The 21,743-nt window shown below is 41.3% G+C and overlaps 1 protein-coding gene across 1 annotated transcript; it reads left to right on the top strand.

Annotated features, from left to right (window-relative positions):
* The first annotated feature begins 311 nt into the window (after positions 1 to 311).
* Positions 312 to 19,854, top strand: tmeff1a (transmembrane protein with EGF-like and two follistatin-like domains 1a). The gene is made up of 10 exons (XM_061920708.1): positions 312 to 640; positions 10,913 to 11,022; positions 11,097 to 11,226; positions 13,338 to 13,367; positions 13,442 to 13,538; positions 13,605 to 13,753; positions 13,841 to 13,900; positions 13,967 to 14,090; positions 18,027 to 18,188; positions 18,270 to 19,854. Exons 1-10 carry the CDS (start codon positions 517 to 519, stop codon positions 18,361 to 18,363), a joined length of 1,080 nt encoding a protein of 359 aa, XP_061776692.1. The 5' UTR covers positions 312 to 516; the 3' UTR covers positions 18,364 to 19,854.
* Positions 19,855 to 21,743: the final 1,889 nt, after the last annotated feature.

Consider the following 21,743-nt stretch of genomic DNA (forward strand, 5'->3'; position numbering starts at 1 on the left):
CAGGCAATGCTTTTTACTAGCGACCAAAAGTTGCAAACTTTATCGTCGATGTTCTCTACTAAATCCTTTCAGCAAAAATATGGCAATATCTCGAAATGATCAAGTATGACACATAGAATGGACCTGCTATCCGCGTTTAAGTAAGAAAATCTCATTTCAGTAGGCCTTTTATTATTCTAGATTGGACTAAATGGCGCCTGGTACCTATTGAAAACCGAGCTACCTTGACCACCACGTGTATTTATGGGGCGGGGCGTGAGCCGGACGTGACGTCAGTAACATACCAACAATAGGAGATGTGGACCTGGTGGGCGTGGCTGGGGGAAAATTAGTCTTCCAGTCACGTGAGCAGCGTCTCCGCTCCTCCTGGTCTTTGTTGTGGTGGCAGACGCCTCCTCCTCTTCCTCCTTTCCCCACTCTTCCTCCGGCCGGAAGAAGAACGGCAAGGATGCTTCCACGTCGCGTCCGCTGCGCTCCTTGAAGCTTTTCCGAGCTCTCTTTACCCCCTCTTCCTCCATGATGGCGTCGGGCACGGCGCTCCGGTGCCTCGTGTTCGCGTGCGTGTTGTCGCTGCTGCTCGACGTGCCCGAGGCGCGCGCGTCCTACCAGCCGGAATGTAAAAACAAAGACTGTGCTGCAGGTAAGAGGATGATGATGATGATGATGCATAGCAAGGTGACGCAGCCTACGGCACGCGCGTGGATAAGGCTGGCCCACTTCATTAGGTACATTTTTAAGAAGGTGATAAGGTTTAATAATGAGCATATTTAATCTTGAAACATGGATATTGCATGAGGTAAGACATAATATATTCAAGTGTTCGCATCGATATGGAGACAATCATTGATTACTTACACATTGATCTTCATTACACACGCCGCCATCTTTTTGATGTCACGTGATTTGTGCTGGTCTGACAGGAAATGTTTAAACGGTCACTTGTCTCAGCATCCCAGGAACCCTCCACTGACCTTTTTTTTAATGTGGTTCTACTTGACCCTGCGAGGTGAGTGGGACCGTGGGGGTTTAGTTTTCAGCCAATATCTGGCTGAGGTCAGCTTTTATTTTGAAGGTTTGTCTTCTGACTTCCCGTCGGAGGAAGCTCAGGTCATGTAACCTGGACTTTGTGCAGTGGTTCAGGTAAGCGAGGGCGACGCCCCAACGCTGTTGTTTCATCTTTTAAAGGCCTACTGAAATGAGATTTTCTTATTTAAACGGGGATAGCAGGTCCATTTTTTGTGTCGTACTTGATCATTTCGCGATATTGCCATATTTTTGCTGAAAGGATTTAGCAGAGAACATCCACGATAAAGTTAGCAACTTTTGGTCGCTAACAGAAAAGCCCTGCCTTTACCGGAAGTCGCAGACGATGACGTCACCCGTTGATGGCTCCTCACATCCTCACCATGTTTTTATTGGGAGCCTCCAACAAAAAGAACTATTCGGACCGAGAAAACGACAATTTCCCCATTAAATTGAGCGAGGATGAAAGTTTCGTGTTTGAGGATATTGATAGCGACGGACTAGGAAAAAAAAAAAGTTAAAAAAAAAAACGCGATTGCATTGGGACAGATTTTTAGACACATTTACTAGAATAACTCTAGGAAATCCCTTATCTTTTTATTGTGTTGCTAGTGTTTTAGTGAGTTTAACAGTACCTGATAGTCGGAAGGGTGTGTGTCCACGGGTGTCTTGACGCCAGTGTCTCAGGGAAGTCGACGGCAGCTTTATGGACGGCACAAGCTCAGCTGATCTCCGGTAAGAAGCGACTTTTTACCACAATTTTCTCACCGAAACCAGCTGGTTGACATTCGGTCGGGATCCGTGTTCGCATGACCGCTGTGATCCATAGTAAGGTTTCACCTCCGGGAATTTTAAACAAGGAATCACTGTGTGTTTGTGTGGCTAAAGGCTAAAGCTTCCCAACTCCATCTTTCCACTTTGACTTCTCCAATATTAATTGAACAAATTGCAAAAGATTCAGCAACACAGATGTCCAAAATACTGTGTAATTATGCGGTTAAAGCAGACGACTTTTAGCTGTGTGTGTGTGTGTGTGTGCGTGTGCGTGCAGCGCTCATACTTCCTAACAGTCCGTGACGTCACGCGTACACGTCATCATTATGCGACGTTTTCAAGAAGAAACTCTCGGGAAATTTAAACTTGTAATTTAGTAAACTAAAAAGGCCGTATTGACATGTGTTGCAATGTTAATATTTCATCATTGATATATAAACTATCAGACCGTGTGGTGGGTAGTAGTGGGTTTCAGTAGGCTTTTAAGACTTTGCTGTCAAAGTTTGGAGGGGGAAGGGGCCAACTTCATGTGTGCTGCTGACAGGTCAAAAGGTCAGGATGACTTTTAACAAAAGCCTTCATTATCACTTTCAGCTTCTACTATTACTATACATCCATCCATTTTCTACAGCTTATTTCTTTAGGGGTCACGGGGGGCGCTGGTGCCTATCTCAGCTACAATTGGGCGGAAGGCGGCGTACACCCTGGAAAAGTCGCCACCTTCTCGCAGGGCCCTACTACTATTATGATGTACATAAATAATAATAATAATAATAGATTTTATTTGTAAAAAAAGCACTTTACATTGAGCAAACAACCTCAAAGTGCCACAGTGTAAAAATAGTAATAATAATAATAATAATAGTAAAAAGATAATAAAAATAAATAAAATATAAAACTAGAAACCGCCCGATAGCTAGAACCAGCATGCATGTCTATACAAAGGCTTTTTTTAAAGATGGATTTTTAAGCCTTTTTTAAAAGCATCCACAGTCTGCGGTGCCCTCAGGTGGTCAGGGAGAGCGTTCCACAGACTGGGAGCAGCGGAGCAGAAAGCCCGGTCTCCCATTGTTCGTAGCTTTGTCCGTAGAGGTTGGAGGAGGTTATCCTGTATGTAGCGGATGTGTCGTGTGGAGGATTTAGGGGTGAGCAGTTCTCTGAGGTAGAGGGGGGCTTTTCCATCGAGGCACTGGTGAGTTAGTAGGGAGATTTTGAATTCAATACTGAGTGGAACAGGAGGCCAGTGAAGGGATTTTACAGTTGTTGTAAATATTACTATACATGTGTGAAACTGTAAAAAATCCAGCCATCCTTTTCTCAGCACATATAATAATAATCCATCCATTTTCTACCGCTTGTACCTTTTTGGGGTCGCAGCTGCATCTCAACTGCAATCGGACGGAAGGCAGGTACACCCTGGACAAGTCGCCACCTAATCACAGGGCCAACATAGATAGACAGACAACATTGACACTCACATTCACACACTAGGGCCAATTTAGTGTTGCCAGTCAACCTATCCCCAGGTGCATGTCTTTGGAAGTGGGAGGAAGCCGGAGTACCCGGAGGGAACCCACGCAGTCACGGGGAGAACATGCAAACTCCACACAGAAAGATCCCGAGCCCGGGATTGAGCCCAGGTCTGCTCAGGACCTTTGTATTGTGAAGCACATGCACTAACCCCTGTACCACCGTGCTGCCCTATAATAGTAATAATAATAATAATAATCCATCCATTTTCTACTGCTTATTCCCTTTGGCGTCGCGGGGGGCGCTGGTACCTATCTCAGCTACAATCGGGCGGAGGCGAGGTACACTCTGGACAAGTCGCCCCCTCATCACAGGGCCAACACAGATAGACAACATTCTCACACTAGGGCCAATTTAGTGTTGCCAATCAACCTAATAATAATAATAATAATGGATTAGATTTTATATTACCCCTTTCTATTATTAAATACTCAAAGCACTCACAGAGAAGTGAGAACCCATCATTCATCCACACCTGGTGGTGGTAAGCTACATTTGTAGCCACATCTGCCCTGGGGTAGACTGACGGAAGCGAGGCTGCCAGTTTGCACCTCCGGCCCCTCCGACCACCACCTCATCATTCATTCATCATTCATTCACCAGTATGGGCGGCACCAGGGGCAAGGGTGAAGTGTCCTGCCTAAGGACACAACGGCAGCAATTAGGATGTCAAGAGGCGGGGAGGGAACCTGCAACCCTCAGGTTTCTGGTATGGACGCTCTCCACACTACGCAATACCGACTCTTGGGGTCGTGTGGGGGCTGGAGCCTAGCCCTGCTACACAAATAATATTAATGTTATAATATTGACTTATCCAGAGTGTACCATTCCCCCGATGTCCCCTGCTTTTTCTACCTTTTCTGAGCCAAGGCACATTTTTTTCATTGAAAAATTGCGGAGACACACCACTGGCAGAAAACCATAAAAAAAGGAAACTCAGTAGCTGATATTGACAATAAAAAGTTGTTCTCGCTATTATTGGATATGAATTCAAACCATAACCAACCATGCATCACTATAACCATTGTCTCAAAGTAGGGGTACTGTCACGACCTGTCACATCACACTGACTTATTTTGAGTTTTTTGGTGTTTTCCTGTGTGTAGTGTTTTAGTTCTTGTCTTGCGCTCCTAATTTGTTGTTGATTGTCATGTACGGATGTACTTTGTGGACGCCATCTGTGCCACACACTGTAAGTCTTTGCTGTCGTCCAGCATTCTGATTTTGTTTACGTTGCAGCCAGTTCAGTTGTAGTTTTGTTTTGCATAGCCATCCCTAAGCTTCTTTGCCTTTTGTTAATTTTTGGTTTAAGCGTTAAATACCTTTTTACCTGCACACTGCCTCCCACTGTCATCTGCATATTTGTGATCACGACAAACCATGTTCCTTAAATCTAGAAAGCAATTAGCTACCTGTTGCCACCTACTGATATGGAAGGGTACTACACGGTTACTCTGCAGATCTCTAGACAATAAAGATACTCAACAACGGCACATTTGCGTTTTTTTAATTACTGGTTTGCAAAAAATATTTTTTTAACCCATCCATCCATCCATTTTCTACCGCTTATTCCCTTTTGGGGTCGCGGGGGGCGCTGGCGCCTATCTCAGCTACAATCGGGCGGAAGGCGGGGTACACCCTGGACAAGTCGCCAGCTCATCGCAGGGCCAACACAGATAGACAGACAACATTCACACTCACATTCAAACACTAGGGCCAATTTAGTGTAGCCAATCAACCTATCCCCAGGTGCATGTCTTTGGAAGTGGGAGGAAGCCGGAGTACCCGGAGGGAACCCACGCATTCACGGGGAGAACATGCAAACTCCACACAGGAAGATCCCGAGCCTGGATTTGAACCCAGGACTGCAGGAACTTCGTATTGTGAGGCAGACGCACTAACCCCTCTGCCACCGTGAAGCCATTTTTACCCAATATGGTGAAATTACATAATTTCCCATGGCACAACAGACAATATCTCAGTGGTTGGAAAAACACTGCTGTGAGGGACAAGCGGCAGAAAATGGATGGATGGACACTGCACTACTGTTAATACTACTGTGCAAGTGTACCAATGTAAATGTTAGGGTATACAGTACACCTATACCACAGCAACTACCACTATACCTTATAGCAAATACTTATTTACACGTACACTTAAAATACCACTTTACTCTCAGGTTTAACCCCAGTTTGCTAATATACTTGTGGCGGTAGGGTTATGGCTCGGCCAGGGGTCTGAAACCTGCAGCTCTTTAATCCCGCTGTTGTGGCTCCAGCTAGCTTATGCTACTTTGTACTGTAGTCACTACGCTGTCCCTTGAGGCACCGTCGTAACTCTTTCAAAGTTCCGCATCAGCCATTCAATTCTCGGGGCGGTGTTTTCCGGCGAGAAACCATGCCACTTAACGTGATTTATCTTGTTAGGTTTCTTAGTTGCTAATAAACAATGGTAATTAGAGAGTGATTGGGAGTTTTTGGGACTTGTGCTGTATTACAATACTTTAATTGCTAACAAAGAAAGCATTTTTGCAAAGGCGGGCAGTGTGCCTCATGATTTGCTCGCATCAACACAGGACAAGTACTAAAAGCCAACCAATTACAGTCTTTGCCATGTCACTGCTACGTAATGTTACACTTTATTTTCAACGGTCGTCACGCAAACCCTACACGGTCCTAAATGATCTCAGTAAGATATCATAGCTTGTTGCTGAGATTTTATGACCTATATTGAGTAAAACATGCTTGGAACTAGAATATCAAGTGTTGCAAAGCTGTGTCATCAACACTCGCAAGTATAAAACTACTTTTTTAAGTAATAATTTCTTATTTCAAGCATGAAAAAAAAAATCATGACTTTGACACAATTGTGTCTTATAATTAAAACAGATGACAGCCAAATGGACTTTTATTATTTATTTAAACATTTAACATGTAACATTTCAAACAATTTTGAACAGAAATATTTCATGCACATTCAGATGCATTCTTCAAAATGACAATAAAAATAATTATATATGTATTTATGCCCACTAATAGACTGAAAGAACACGCACTTGGCGCGATGATGTCATATAATCGATGGAAAAATGCATTTTTAGACTTTATGATTTGCCTGAAGGGTTAGGAGACCTCGAAAGTAACAAGCGTTTGCCTTGTTGCCTTTCCCTTGAGAACAATTAATTAGTTTTTAGTATAAGTTTGCTGGTTTCAAGAAATGTAATGCCGAGCACATATCATTACGTCAAGATAATGGCACTAGCATTTACTTAATTTAAGAATATATTTCAACATATTGAGCATATTGAGGTCTCTTTTTTTCTACTAAGAAAAGTGCAGTTGTTATTAGTGAGAATATACTTATTTTAAGGTATTATGGGGTTCATTGATGTTAGCTAATTTTAGTTGTTTTGGAAAGTCTTGACAAGCCAAATTTTCTTGTTCTATTGGCAGATCATTTTGCTGAGTTTAAATAAAATACCCCTCATTTTTGTATTTTTTTTCTTGTTTTTAAACACTGACTTTTTGCAGTGCATAGCAATTTAAATGTCTTATTATATTCAAGTAGCAGTAGTCATTTTCATGAGATTTTCTAATATAAGTGATTCCGCCCACTTAAATATATATATGTATATTTTTTTTATCAGCTATGTACTATAATATTTTATGCCTGCTTTGGAAAGATTGTGTACCCTTTTCAGAGATCACATTTAGTTCCCTTTAAAACATTCATATGTTGCATGAGATGAAGTGTACATTCCTGTAACTTTCTGTCTGTAAAATAAGTATTTCTATTAGCTTTTCTGCTATCTAGCAACATAATTTCATGATTAATATCCCAAAGTTTACATTCTTGATAAATGACTGTATAAGCACACATCTGATTGAGGAGTCATTGTGTAAAAACCTGGAATTTACACTTTATGAGTAGTGTTGGAGTTGTCCAACTTTTTGTGTGGCCATAAACGCATCTGTGTGTGTGTGTGTGTGTGTGTGTGTGTGTGTGTTAGTGTAGGTCAAGGGTCCCCAACCACCGGGCCGCAGAATATTTTTTTATTAGTTTTTTTAAAAAAATTCTTTTTTTTTTTTTTAAATTAAATCAACATAAAAAACACAAGATACACTTACAATTAGTGCACCAACCCAAAAAACCTCCCTTTTTCATGAAAAAATAAATAAATAAAAGAATCCCACCCCCCGCCGGGCCGCGGGACAAATTATCAAGCGTTGACTGGTCTGCAGCTACAAAAAGGTAGGGAACCACTGTTGTAGGTGATAGAGAGAGCTAGCGGCTGCTGGTGATATAACAGATGACAAAGACTTGCGTTTGGCTCGGTTTATACGGTAGACAATGACCAGTTTTGCTAGAAGTATTTTACAATTTTATTTAGTGTGGTTATGACCGACAGACAATTTCTCTAATTAAAAAGGGATCAATGGAATTCCTGTCCTCCTTAAAGCGTCTCGACAGATATTACACTAATTCAACAGTGTTGACAAACATTGTTTTATCTGTTGTGGCCACCTTTTTGTCAGTTTTCTACCTGATAGTTTAAGAGGTCTGTTTTTATCTGTTAACCAGGGGGTATGCCTTTTAGGGACATTTTTATTTTTAGCTTTTGTGGTGCTATACTATCAACGATGTTGCGCAGGACATAGCTAAAGTTGTTAGTGAAGTCACCGATGGAGCCCACATAATTTTTGCAATGGTGCCAATACAGAGGGCAGTAGGCCAAAACTGCACATTCCAGAGTGGCCTTTTATTGTGGGCAGCCAAAGGCACACTTGTGCAATAATCATGCTGTTAAATCAGCCTCATGATATGCCTGTGAGTGTGGGATGGATGGTCTTGGCGTCAAAGAAGTGCTCACTAACACAGATTTAGACAGATTTGTTAACAATATTTGAGAGGAATAGGTCGTAAAAGTTTTAGATCTTTATGTTCAACTCATGAAAAATAGGAGCAAAAACAAGTGTTGTGTGTATATTTTTGTTCAGTACGTACATATATGTGTGTGTATATATGTATGTGTATATGTATTTATGTAGATATATATGTGTGTGTGTGTATGTATATATATATATATATATATATATATATATATATATATATATATATATATATATATATATATGTGTATATATATATATATATATACAAATAATTAGGGGTGTAACAGTACACAAAAATTTCCGTTCGGTACATACCTCGGTTTAGAGGTCACAGTTCGGTTCATTTTCGATACAGTAAGAAAACAACAAAATATAAATGTTTTGGTTATTTATTTACCAAATTTGTAAACAATGGCATAACATACATGTACACACACATGGTCCATTGCCAAGGTTAATGTGGTCAACATATATAAAATAAAAAATAAATAAGGTAAGGCTCAGAATGGTTTCTTAACAAAACCTTTCTACATATAAAGTGCTTTTTATGATTGATTGATTGAGACTTTTATAAGTAGATTGCACACTACAGTACATATTCTGTACAATTGACCACTGAATGCAAACACCCCAATAAGTTTTTCAACTTGTTTAAGTCGGGGTCCACATTCATACATGTGTGTGTACACATGTATGAATGAACACTACACAGTTTTCCAGCAAGATGACTTTATGATTGATGAATTAGTCATGTATTCATTCTTGAGTTCTAATATACACTTTTGGCATATTCACTGTGAGCGCTTTGAGTATCTAACAATAGAAAAGCGCGATATAAATCTAATCCATTATTATTATTATTATTAACTTCCATACATCCTCAGTGATGTGTCTTGGGTTCACAGGGGGTTGCAAGGGTGTCACAACATCGGACACCCTCGCCCAGGCGTCCCAGCCAGTGTGATCAAGTCCTGGCTTGTGTCTAAATTAGATTTTATTGTCCACGGATAGCCCTGCTTGATCCACAGCCATCTGGATGCCTTTTTTGCCGCGTCACTGATTATTTATTTTTATTTTATTTTTTGGATTGCTCTCTTGTTGCGCAGTCCTTTCACTTCCAACATCTTAAGTGCTCTGATGAGAGACTGGCCAACGAATCCTCTGCACCCAACCTCGATTCGGTTGAATCGGGTCCTCCGTCCCCTGCTTTGGCATTGACCTGCCAGCTTTTCATGCCCTCTTCCTCTCAAAAGCCCCCTCCATCTGGTTTTCCCAGTCTACAGTTTAACTCCAGCAGAACCACTTGCCTTACTTTTCTGACTCCAGGACCGGTTCATGGTTAAATATGCTGTTTTTGTCCTCGCTGCAGTCGCCATCTATTATTTCACGGCAGTCTCCTCCTCATTGATCCTGTGCATGCTGTTGATTGCATGCTGATGACAGTCAGCATACCCACGACTGCATGCTACTATCTGAGATAACAGAATGAAACACAGCAATTATTAAAACGTTTTCTCCAAAAAACTGAAGGAAAACACTTTTTTGAATTCAACATGCTTGTCAGGGTTATTTGTTGATGAACCCCAAGATGCAGAGACGGAGGCAGGCATAGAATATGAAAACATGAATTAAAACTGAACAAGAGCAAACAAAAAGCACGCACGTGGGCGGAATAACAAACCAAGGGAGCTAGCACTGGAAGCTAGAAAACAAAAAGGAACTTTAGCATGGAAGTTAGTGGATAGCAAACAGAAAAACTGGAAATAATTAATGCTAACAGAAACAGCTTACCGCTACGACAACCAGGACAAAATGTAGCACGACAGGTAGTAGCTGTAACAAAACGACATGACAGGTAGCACGACAAGAGTGACATGTGGCAACGACAATACAATGATCCAGCAGCTGACACAAGACAAAGCAGGTACAAATAGGAGCGGGCTGATTGGCAACGGGTGTGGCTAGGTGCTAATCAGCTGCAGCTGAGGAGGAACACAGCACTCAGGGAACAAGACAGGAAGCTGACAAAATAAGAGCACTAGACAGGAACCAAAGACAGGAGATACTAAACACAGAGGAAACAGACAAATGCAGAGGAAAAAACTAAAACATAGACAAACTGTCAGGGGAAAGCCTGACAATGCTAACGTGCTAACAGTAGTACTACTACAAAAGAGGACATTATCCCATCGCCAGGATGTTGCAATTTTTTATATCGGCGGTGTTCGTGTTGTTTTCTCACCTGTTGCCATTCAATCACTGTGTTTGAGTGACAGTAGTGTATTAGTCCCCTGCAGGCCGCCACAAAGAACACATAGGTATTATTATTTTAAGAAGCTTTTAGGAAGGAGAAGCTTTAATCCTCACATTGATTCCAAATGTTCGCTTGATCCTTTCGGCTCTTCATGCTGAGAGCTTTTGTCTAATTGGTTGCAAACTCTCCTTCGGGCTGTGTTCACTGCCTGCCAAGCTTCCACAAACACATACGCATATACACACACACCTACAGGTACAAGTAGTGGTTGCTATTCATCATTACAAAGGAGAGATGTAGTAGTATGTAAATATTTTGTGATCATCATTTTCAGTGTGTACAATGACAACTCATAACAACAGTGTATGCAGTATATTTTTTGAAGAGTACTCTGTTTCATTTAAGACACATCGCCGGTGTGTTCTTCTTCTTGGTTTAGGGGCATCTGAGAAGAAGAGCGACCTGAGGGTGTGTGACGAGTCGTCGTGTAAGTTCGGAGGCGTCTGCAGAGACGACGGCTCTCAGCTGAAGTGTGCGTGTCAGTTCCAGGTTGGTGGTACAAAGTATGTGATGGCAGCGCTCCGTTTGAGGCGTGTTTCCGTGAGCCGATGTGTACTTTGCAGTGCCACAAGAACTACGTGCCCGTGTGCGGCTCCAACGGAGACACGTACCAGAACGAGTGCTATCGGCGCCAGGCCTCCTGCAAGCAGCAGAGGCTCATCTCCAGGGTGGCGGACGGCCCGTGTTCTCCTGGTGAGTCTTTCTGAGCTCCTACCTGTTCTTCTGGAAGTCCATAACAAATGAAGTACAAAACCCAAAACCAGTGAAGTTGGCACTTGTGTAATTCATAAATAAAAACAGAATACGATTATTTGCACATCATTTTAACTTATATTCAATTGAATAGACTGCAAAGACAAAACAAGACATGTAATGTTTGAACTGACAAACTTTTTTTTTTTTTGCAAATTATCATTAAATTTGAAATTTAATGGCAGCAACACATTGCAAAAAAAGTTGGCGCAGGGCATTTTTACCACTGTGTTACATGGCCTTTCCTTTTAACAACACTCAGTAAACGTTTTGGAACTGAGAAAACCAATTGTTGAAGCTTTTCAGATGGAATTATTTCCCATTCTTGCTTGATATACAGCTTAAGTTGTTCAACAGTTTGGGGTCTCCGTTGTCGTATTTTACGCTTCATATTGCGCCACACATGTTCAATGGGAGACAGGTCTGGATTACAGGCAGGCCAGTCTAGTACCCGCACTCTTTTACTACGAAGACACGCTGTTATAACACGTGCAGAACATGGCTTGGCATTGTCTTGCTGAAATAAGCAGGGGCGTCCATGAAAAAGACGTTGCTTGGATGGCAACATATGTTGCTCCAAAACCTGTATGTACCTTTCAGCATTAATGGTGCCTTCACAGATGTGTAAGTTACCCATGCCTTGGGCACTATTACACCCCCATACCATCACATATGTTGGCTTTTCAACTTTGTGCCTATAACAATCCGGACGGTTCTTTTCCTCTTTGGTCCATAGGACACGACATCCACAGTTTCCAAAAACAATTTGAAATGTGGACTCGTCAGACCACAGAACACTTTTCCACTTTGCATCAGTCCATCTTAGATGAGCTCGGGCCCAGCGAAGCCAGTGGCGTTTCTGGGTGTTTTTGATAAATAGTAGAGTTTTAACTTGCACTTACAGATGGATTGACCGACTGTAGTTACTGACAGTGGTTTTCTGAGGTGTTCCTGAGCCCACGTGGTGATATCCTTTACTCACTGATGTCGGTTTTTGATGCTGTACCGCCTGAGGGATTGAAGGTCATGGGCATTCAATGTTGGTTTGCTTACGTGCAGTGATTTCTCCAGATTCTCTGAACCTTTTGATGATATTACTGACCGTAGATGGTGAAATCCATAAATTCCTTGCAATAACACTTTGAGGAATGTTGTTCTTAAACTGTTCGACGATTTGCTCGCGCATTTGCTCACAAAACGTTGACCCTCGCCCCATCCTTGTTTGTGAATGACTGAGCATTTATTGGAAGCTGCTTTTATACCGAATCATGGCACCCACCTGTTCCTACTCAGTGGCCTAGTGGTTATAGGGTCCGCCCTGAGATCGGTAGGTTGTGAGTTCAAACCCCGGCGGAATCATACCAAAGACTTTTAAAAAAATGTGACTCATTGCCTCCCTGCTTGGCACTCAGCATCAAGGGTTGGAATTGGGGGTTAAATCACCAAAAATGATTCCCGGGCGCGGCATCGCTGCTGCCCACTGCTCCCCTCACCTCCCAGGGGGTGATCAAGGGTTATGGGTCAAATGCAGAGAACAATTTCACCACACCAAGAGTGTGACAATCATTGGTATTTTATCTTTAACTTTCCCAATTAGCACTTTAACTTTCCCAATTAGCCTGTTCCCCTGTGGGATGTTCCAAAAAAGTGTATGATGAGCATTCCTCAACTTTCTCAGTCTTTCTTGCCACTTGTGCCAGCTTTTTTAAAACATGTTGCAGGCATCAAATTCCAAATGAGCTAATATTTGCAAAAAATAACAACGTTTCTCAGTTCGAACGTTAAGTATCTTGTCTTTGCAGTGCATTCAATTGAATATAGGTTGAAAAGCATTTGCAAATCATTGTATTTTGTTACCCCGCCTTCCGCCTGAATGCAGCTGAGACACGCTCCAGCGACCCCAAACAGGACAAGCGGTAGAACATGGATGGATGGATGTATTTTGTTTTTATTTACCATTTACACAGCGTGCCCACTTCACTGGTTTTGGGTTTTGTATCTTCATACCTGATGCAGTGAAAGGTGACTTCCTGCTTTCCATGTCTTCACAGATGCAGGCTCAGGTTCAGGGGATCCAGATGGTAAGTTCTTCTTCTTTTTTCTTTTTCTCGTCTGGGTCTCCTTCAACGTGAGTGTTTATTAATCCGCCTGTCAGACCAGGAAGGTTCTGCTTCTGACGTGAGCAGGAAGTTCTCCAAGTGCAGCACGTGTAAATATGGAGCAGAATGCGACGAAGACTCGGAAGATGTCTGGTGAGTGTTTGTCTTTATCGCCGCCCCGGTGGCCACATAACTGAACTGTGTGACCTGTGACGCCAGGTGCATCTGCAACATCGACTGCAGCGGTCACAACCAGAACCCTGTGTGCGCCACCGACGGCAACTCCTACAACAGTCCATGTTTGGTGCGGGAGGCGTCCTGCATGAAGCAGGAGCAGATCGACGTGGAACACCTGGGACGCTGTCGTGGTCTGACCTCTCAACTTTTACTACTCTCACTCCTTCTATTTGTCGCTGATTGTGTGTGTGTGTGTGTGTGTGTGTGTGTGTTGTCAGCTGACAAAGACAAAGTGGGCAGGATAGATGACAGTGGCCCTTTCAAAGTAAATGTCCTAGGTGAGTCCACGCTGACCTTTTGACGTGACTTCCTGTGCTGTCACGTGACACACATCAATCTTGCAGAGACCACCGGTTTGGAGCACGGAGACAGCTTCTATGGGGGCGCCGCCATGGCTTGTGGTGACTCCTACGCTGGGTTTTGTCTCCATGGTCGCTGTGAACTACACTACAACACTGCCACCTGCAGGTACCAACGTCACACAGTACAACTACCGCTTTTATGCTATAATATTTATATAGATTACCGTAGTTTTTATATTAGTATTAGGGCTGGCAAAAATAACAAGGTGAATCATTTTTTGTTTTTTTAAATGCCTTAATGATTAATGTGTGAATTGTGAGTGTCTGGTGAATTATATTTATATAGCGCTTTTTCTCTAGTGACTCAAAGCGCTTTTACATAGTGAAACCCAATATCTAAGTTACATTTAAACCAGTGTGGGTGGCACTGGGAGCAGGTGGGTAAAGTGTCTTGCCCAAGGACACAACGGCAGTGACTAGGATGGCCGAAGGGGGGATCGAACCTGGAACCCTCAGGTTGCTGGCATGGCCACTCTACCAACCAAGCCATACCATTTATTTTGACCATAGATATATTCATTGACGTTCTAACCAAAAAAGTTGGGCTAATTTTTTAATTTTAATTTCAATAGAGACGTTGCAAGAACCAAGCTGTAATATTAAGTCTTAAATTTAAGAATAAAAGTCATGTTGCTGTAAAAAAAATTATTATGTATTAGGGCTGGGCGATATTGTCTTTTTTTAATATCGCGATATACGATATATATTACGATATTTTGCCTTGGCTTTGAATGAACACTTGATGCATATTAGATTAGATTAGATTAGATTAGATAGTACTTTATTTATTCCGTCAGGAGAGTTCCTTCAGGAAAATTACAATTTTCAGCACAATCCCATTCAAGATCAGACAAACATTACAGGGAGACAGAACAGGATCGCTGACGGGTCTGCTGGCTTCCAGCGCCCCTTACAAAAAAGATGAGACACAGGTAAACAAGGGGAGGGGGGGAATGGTAGTAAAAAAGTAAATGAATAAAAATAAAAAAAATATTTATATATATAAAATCACAGCAGTATGATGATTCTATATGTCTACATTAAAACATTCTTCTTCATACTGCATTAATATATGCTACTTTTAAACTTTCATGCAGAGGGAAATCACAACTAAGTCAATTGACCAAAAGTGTATTTATTAAAGTTATTAAGCAATGGCACAAACATTCTAGTCATTTCCAAAACATAAAGTGCAAGATTGTCAGAGACATTTTAAGTGTCAAATAAAAATGAGCTGCATAATAGGAAATCAAATAGTATTTGTCCTTCACTATGTGGTATGTTACTAAGGTTATGAAATTCTCTTCATACTCTAGCGAGTGACTTTTCAAATGATGCTACATATTAGCAGTAATGCTACTTTTTATAGCAACGCTTTTGACCCACTCTTGACAAATTATGGTTGTCTGTTCGACATATTCCCACTTGAAGCCGAACTACCGCCAGACGATGGAAACCCTGCTGTTGTTATTGTGCGTATATATATATATATATATATATATATATATATATATATATATATATATATATATATATATATATATACACTGTATGTGTGTGTGTATATATATGTGTGTGTGTGTACATATATATATATATATATATATATATATATATATATATATATATATATATATATATATATATATATATCTGTGTATACATGTGTATGTATACATACTATATATATATTTATATATATATATATATATACATATATATTTTATATAAACATGGGCTTCAAGAGGAAGTGCTTGAAGCTCATTGGGAGAATGTCAAGAGTATACAAAGCAGTAATCAGAGTAAAGGGTGGCTATTTTGAAGAAACTAGAATCTAAAACATATTTTCAGTTATTTCACCTTTTTTTTGTTAAGTACATAAGTCTACACGTGTTCATTCATAGTTTTGATGCCTTCAGTGACAATCTACAATGCAAATAGTCAAGAAAATGCATTGAATTAAGTTAAGGAGTGTCAAAAATTGTGGCCTGTAATGTATATATAATATATATATATTATATGTAATATATATATATATATATATATATATATATATATATATTACATTTGACGTTACTATGGGGAGTTTTGACATAGCAGAAACGTGTGAACTCGTTGGGAGTTTCCTCCTCTCCCAGCTCGCTAGCCTCAACCTGAACCTTGGTATTTACCGTGATGACGGACTGGCAGTGTGCCGCGCCTCGCCAAGGAGCAGCGAGAACACCAAGAAGCGCATATGCCAAATCTTCAAAGAAAACGGCCTACGGATCACGATTGAAGCCAACAAGCAAACCGTCAACTTCCTTGACGTCGCTTTCAACCTGAGAAATAACAGCTACCAACCATTCACGAAACCCAACACAACACTCCAATACGTGCAGCATGACAGCAACCACCCGCCCACCACCACGAAAAGAATACCTACCGGAATTAATAAAAGGCTATCGATGCTGTCATCTAGCAAAGCTGAATTCGACCAAGCAACCCCCCCGTACCAGAAAGCACTTGATGAAAGCGGATACAACTTCACCCTCACCTATGAACCCACTCCAGGAAACCAACCAAAAAAGAGCAGAAAACGAAACAACAGCATCTGGTACAATCCGCCATTCAGCAAAAACGTCTCAACCAATATCAGCCACAAGTTCCTCACTCTGATCGACAAACACTTCCCCAAAGGCAACACCCTAAGAAAAATATTCAACAAGAACAACATTAAATTGAGCTACAGCTGTATGAATAACATACAACAAATCATTTTAAACAACAACAAAGCAATTGCAAAAGGACTGCCCACCCCCAGACTAAACGACTCTGAAACCAATAAGGAATGTAACTGTTGCAAGAAACCTGATTGCCCTCTCAACGGAGGGTGCTTACAGACATCAGTCGTTTACCAAGCAAAGGTAACACGCAAGGACATTAACACATCCGACACGTACGTAGGATTAACCGAAAGAGCGTTCAAAACAAGATGGAATAATCACAACGCCTCCTTTAGAAACCAGACTTTGCGGAATTCTACAGAACTCAGCAAACACATTTTGAACCTCAAAGACAATAATGTTGAATATTCAATAACATGGCAAATTCTTGCATCCAGCACACCTTACAACAGTGGTAATAAAAGATGCAACCTATGCTTAAAAGAGAAACTGTTTATTATATATCATCCAGATCTATCATCCCTCAACAAGCGCAGTGAAATCATTTCAACATGCCGCCACAGACGGAAACACCTCCTAGGTAACACATGAGCCAATCACCACACCCTACGCCTGCCTGTACCCACCCACTCTGTGCTCTATATAAACCATTGTATGTGAATGCTTCCATTAAAATCTCCTGATGATTGAGGGAACCCCTCATGAAACAGTTCTGTAGAGATGAAGTAGTCTTGTGATTTTTCCCACACCTATATATATATATATATATATATATATATATATATATATATATATATATATATATATATATATATATATATATATATATATATATATATATATATATATATATATATATATATATATATATATGTGTGTGTGTGTATATATATGTGTATATATATATATATATGTGTGTATATGTGTGTATATATATATATATATGTGTGTGTGTGTGTGTGTGTGTGTGTGTGTATATAAATACATAGTATAATATTGTTTCAGGGCTTCACGGTGGCAGAGGGATCTTTCTGTGTGGAGTTAGCATGTTCTCCCCGTGAATGCGTGGGTTCCCTCCGGGTACTCCGGCTTCCTCCCACTTCCAAAGACATGCACCTGGGGATAGGTTGATTGGCAACACTAAATTGGCCTTAGTGTGTGAGTGTGAATGTTGTCTATGTGTTGCCCCTGCGTTGAGTTGGCGACTTGTCCAGGGTGTACACGGCCTTCCGCACGATTGCAGCTGAGATAGGCACCGGCGCCCCACGTTGACGTTACTATGGGAATAGTAACGTCCAAAGGGAATAAGCGGTAGAAAATTGATGGAATATTGTTACAGTCAATATAGGATAATTTATGTGTTTCAATGTTTGTAGATGTGAGTCGGGCTACAAAGGCGTTCGCTGCGATGAGCTTCAGCACTTCAATGTCCTTTACGTGGTTCCTAGTGGACAGAAGCTGCACTACGTCCTCATCGCTTCCGTCATCGGCGCCGTGCAGATCGCCATCATCGTCGCTGTGGTGATGTGCATCAGCAGGTGAGTTGGGACAGTCAAGTGACGCTGGACAGGCAGTGGATTGTCTGTTTGAAAAGACGACGTGTGTCTGCGTCCCTCCAGGAAATGTCCCAAAAACAAGCGGGGAGCACGCCGGCACAAACACAACGTGGGCGGACACTTTTCATCCTCGGACACAAACTCTGGGATGATTTAACCGCCATCTTTTTTGTACAAGAACCTTTTTGTCCTGGAACTTCTGTGGGACACTTTGTGGAATGTGATCAGGAATGTTTGGACCTCATTGAATGTGCTCAGCGCTGAAGACATTGTAAAAATCATCAATCATCATGCTTTCTTATTATCGCTGTGACTTTGTTGGCATGATGACTGCTGTCAAGTGTCCCGTGTGTCCCAGACCGTCCCCAAACGCAGCTTTTCTTTCACCCTGCTGGGGAACGTGACCCAATACTTATGTGCTGCAAGCAAACTGTCCACCAAGGGGTGCTAAAGTCTCCTTCATACCTGACGTTTCCACCTACAGTATTTAAGCCAAATCTAAAGCATTGATTTACATTGTTTGCATCAATCAACCTTTTTGTTGTGCTTACTTTAAAAATGACTCATCCAAAGATAATTAAGATGATAAAACAAATAAGTTCCACTTTGGGTTAGCGGTGATGCTAACTCATTTTAGCTTGACTCTCTCAAAAGACAGCTGGCTTGTGTGCTCGAGTCATTTGAAGCGGTCCTGGCTGGTCCACACCGATGCAATTCCTTAGCTAGCTACAGTGGGGCAAAAAAGTATTTAGTCAGCCACCGATTGTCCAAGTTCTCCCACTTAAAATGATGACAGAGGTCTGTAATTTTCATCATAGGTACACTTCAACTGTGAGAGACAAAATGTTCTAGTTTGGTTTCATCTGACCACATTCTCCCAATCCTCTGCTGTATCATCCATGTATCCATTTTGGTATAAACTCAACTCGTCGTGTTTGGAGGAAGAAGAATACTGAGTTGCATCCCAAGAACACCATACCTACTGTGAAGCATAACATGGAAACATCATGCTTTGGGGCTTTTTTTCTGCTAAGGGGACAGGACGATTGATCCATGTTAAGGAAAGAATGAATGGGGCCATGTATCGTGAGATATTGAGCCAAAACCTTCCATCAGTGAGAGCTTTGAATAGTTGACCAAATACTTATTTTCCACCATAATTTTCAAATATTGTCTTTAATATCCTACAATGTGAATTCCTGTTTTTTTTTTCCCCCATTCTGTCTCACAGTTGAAGTGTACCTATGATGAAAATTACAGACCTCTGTCATCATTTTAAGTAGGAGAACTTGCACAATCGGTGGCTGACTAAATACTTGTTTGCCCCACTGTATGTGGTCATTTGCAGCCGATGAAAAGCACAAATGTTAAAGAAGTGAATTCCAGGGACAATCACGTATGTTCGTTGTATCTCAAAGGACGTTCTAGAGTTGTCCACCACGTCTTTTCATGTCGTACTACGTGGACATTAAAATGGTATCTTTTTTTTTTTCTTTCTGCGTTTTATTAGCACCAGCAACCCCCGTCTGCCCCTACCTTCCCCTTGTCTTGTCTCGTGGGCGTGTCTTAACGTTACTAGAAAGTCTTGAAGTTGTTGCATGGATACTTTTGGAATTAATAAAATCCCTTTTCTTTATAAACAAACAAATCTGCTCTATTATGAGTCGGTCGCTCATGTGGTCATCTGGAATGTCTTCACGCTGGTGGGGGAGGAGCTTATACAAGCTAATTTGGAAATAGGGGTGTGGTCAACATCACAAAACTTTATCTACCTCAGGCTTGTCAAACGTACGGCCCACAGGGTTTTTTTTCGGCCCACGGGATGAGTTTGCTTCGTATAAAAATGTACCAATATTTTTTGAATGAAAGAAACCGCTGTCGTAAATATGTCCACTACATGTCGCGAGAACAATTCTTTGTATCTTTGTAGATTATGCAAAATGTGTAAAAAAAAAAAAAAAAGAGTTAAAGTACCAATAATTGTCACACACCCACAAGGTGTGGTGAAATTTGTCCTCTGCATTTTGACCCATCCCCTTGTTCACCACCTGGCAGCGGTGTTCAACCCCCAATTCCAACCCTTGATGCTGAGTGCCAATCAGGGAGGTAATAGGTCCCATTTTTATAGGCCAGGGTTTGAACTCAGCCTTCCAACACTCTAACCACTAGGCCACCGTGTAGGCCACTGAGTTAGTGCACCAGTTGAGGAAAATGAGCAAACTACATGAATAACATCTTGTAATTTGATTTTGATATAATTTTTTTATCTTGATAGATTGAAAATTAACACCAATGAGTTGACTGAACATTATCGTATAGTTTATTCATAAAGTTAAAAGTTAAACTACCAATGATTGTCACACACACACACTACGTCTGGCGAAATTATTCTCTGCGTTTGACCCATCACACTTGATCACCCCCTGGGAGGTGAGGGGAGCAGTGAGCAGCAGCGGTGGCCGCGCCCAGGAATCATTTTTGGTGATTTAACCCCCAATTCCAACCTTTGATGATGAGTGCCAAGAAGGGAGGTAAAGGGTCCCATTTTCATAGTCTTTGGTATGACTCGGCCGGGGTTTGAACTCACAACCTACCGATCTCAGGGCAGACACTAACCACTAGGCCACTGACTAGGTTAAAGTATAAATAACGACAAATAAAGATAGAATACTATTAAAGGCCTACTGAAACCCATTACTACCGACCACGCAGTCTGACAGTTTATATATCAATGAGGAAATATTAACATTTCAACACATGCCAATACGGCCTTTTTAGTTTACTAAATTACAGTTTTAAATTTCCCGCGAGGTATCCAGTTGAAAACGTTGCGGAATGATGATGGTGATGCATGACGTCACCGGTGGTAGCGGACATGTTCTCCCAGCACCACTCACGGCTAAAAGTAGTCTGTTTTTATCGCATAATTACACAGTATTCTGGACATCTGTGTTGCTGAATCTTTTGCAATTTGTTCAATTAATAATGGAGACTCCAAAAAAGAACGATGTTGGTGGAAAGCTGTGTGTTGCAGCCGGCTGTAGCAGCACAAACACAGCCGGTGTTTCTTTGTTTGTTGTGAAGCTTTAATATGGAACAGAGCGGTCAAGCAAACATGGTTCTCTACCGGCAGGTTTCGGTGAGAAAATTGTGGTAATAAGTCGTCTCTTACCGTAAACATGAGTGGAGCTTGTGTCGTTCTTCCTGCAGCTGTCAAAGAGGCAGCTGCGACTTTCTTGGCTCCTCCATGGCTTCCCTCAGAGACACTGGCGGTCACCACACCCCTCCGACTTTCAGGTTTGACTATATAATCTCACTAAAAAAGTACTATCTAATCTAATCTAAAACACTAGTAACACAATAACAAATAAGGGATTTTCCAGAATTATCCTAGTAAATGTGTCTAATAACATCTGAATCGCTCCCACTGCCCTTGTCTTTTTTTTTTCTTCTAGTCCTTCACTCTCACTATCCTCACCCATGAATCTTTCATCCTCGCTCAAATTAATGGGGAAATTGTCGCTTCCTCGGTCCGAA

The sequence above is a fragment of the Nerophis ophidion genome, linkage group LG14, assembly GCF_033978795.1.
Source record: "Nerophis ophidion isolate RoL-2023_Sa linkage group LG14, RoL_Noph_v1.0, whole genome shotgun sequence".
NCBI lineage: Eukaryota > Metazoa > Chordata > Actinopteri > Syngnathiformes > Syngnathidae > Nerophis > Nerophis ophidion.

Coding starts and splice junctions, on each gene's coding strand:
- tmeff1a (XM_061920708.1), top strand. CDS start 517: ATGATGGCGTCGGGCACGGCGCTCCGGTGCCTCGTGTTCGCGTGCGTG. Junction 13,539..13,604: donor GAAGACTCGGAAGATGTCTG/GTGAGTGTTTGT, acceptor CTGTGACGCCAG/GTGCATCTGCAACATCGACT. Junction 14,091..18,026: donor TACAACACTGCCACCTGCAG/GTACCAACGTCA, acceptor CAATGTTTGTAG/ATGTGAGTCGGGCTACAAAG.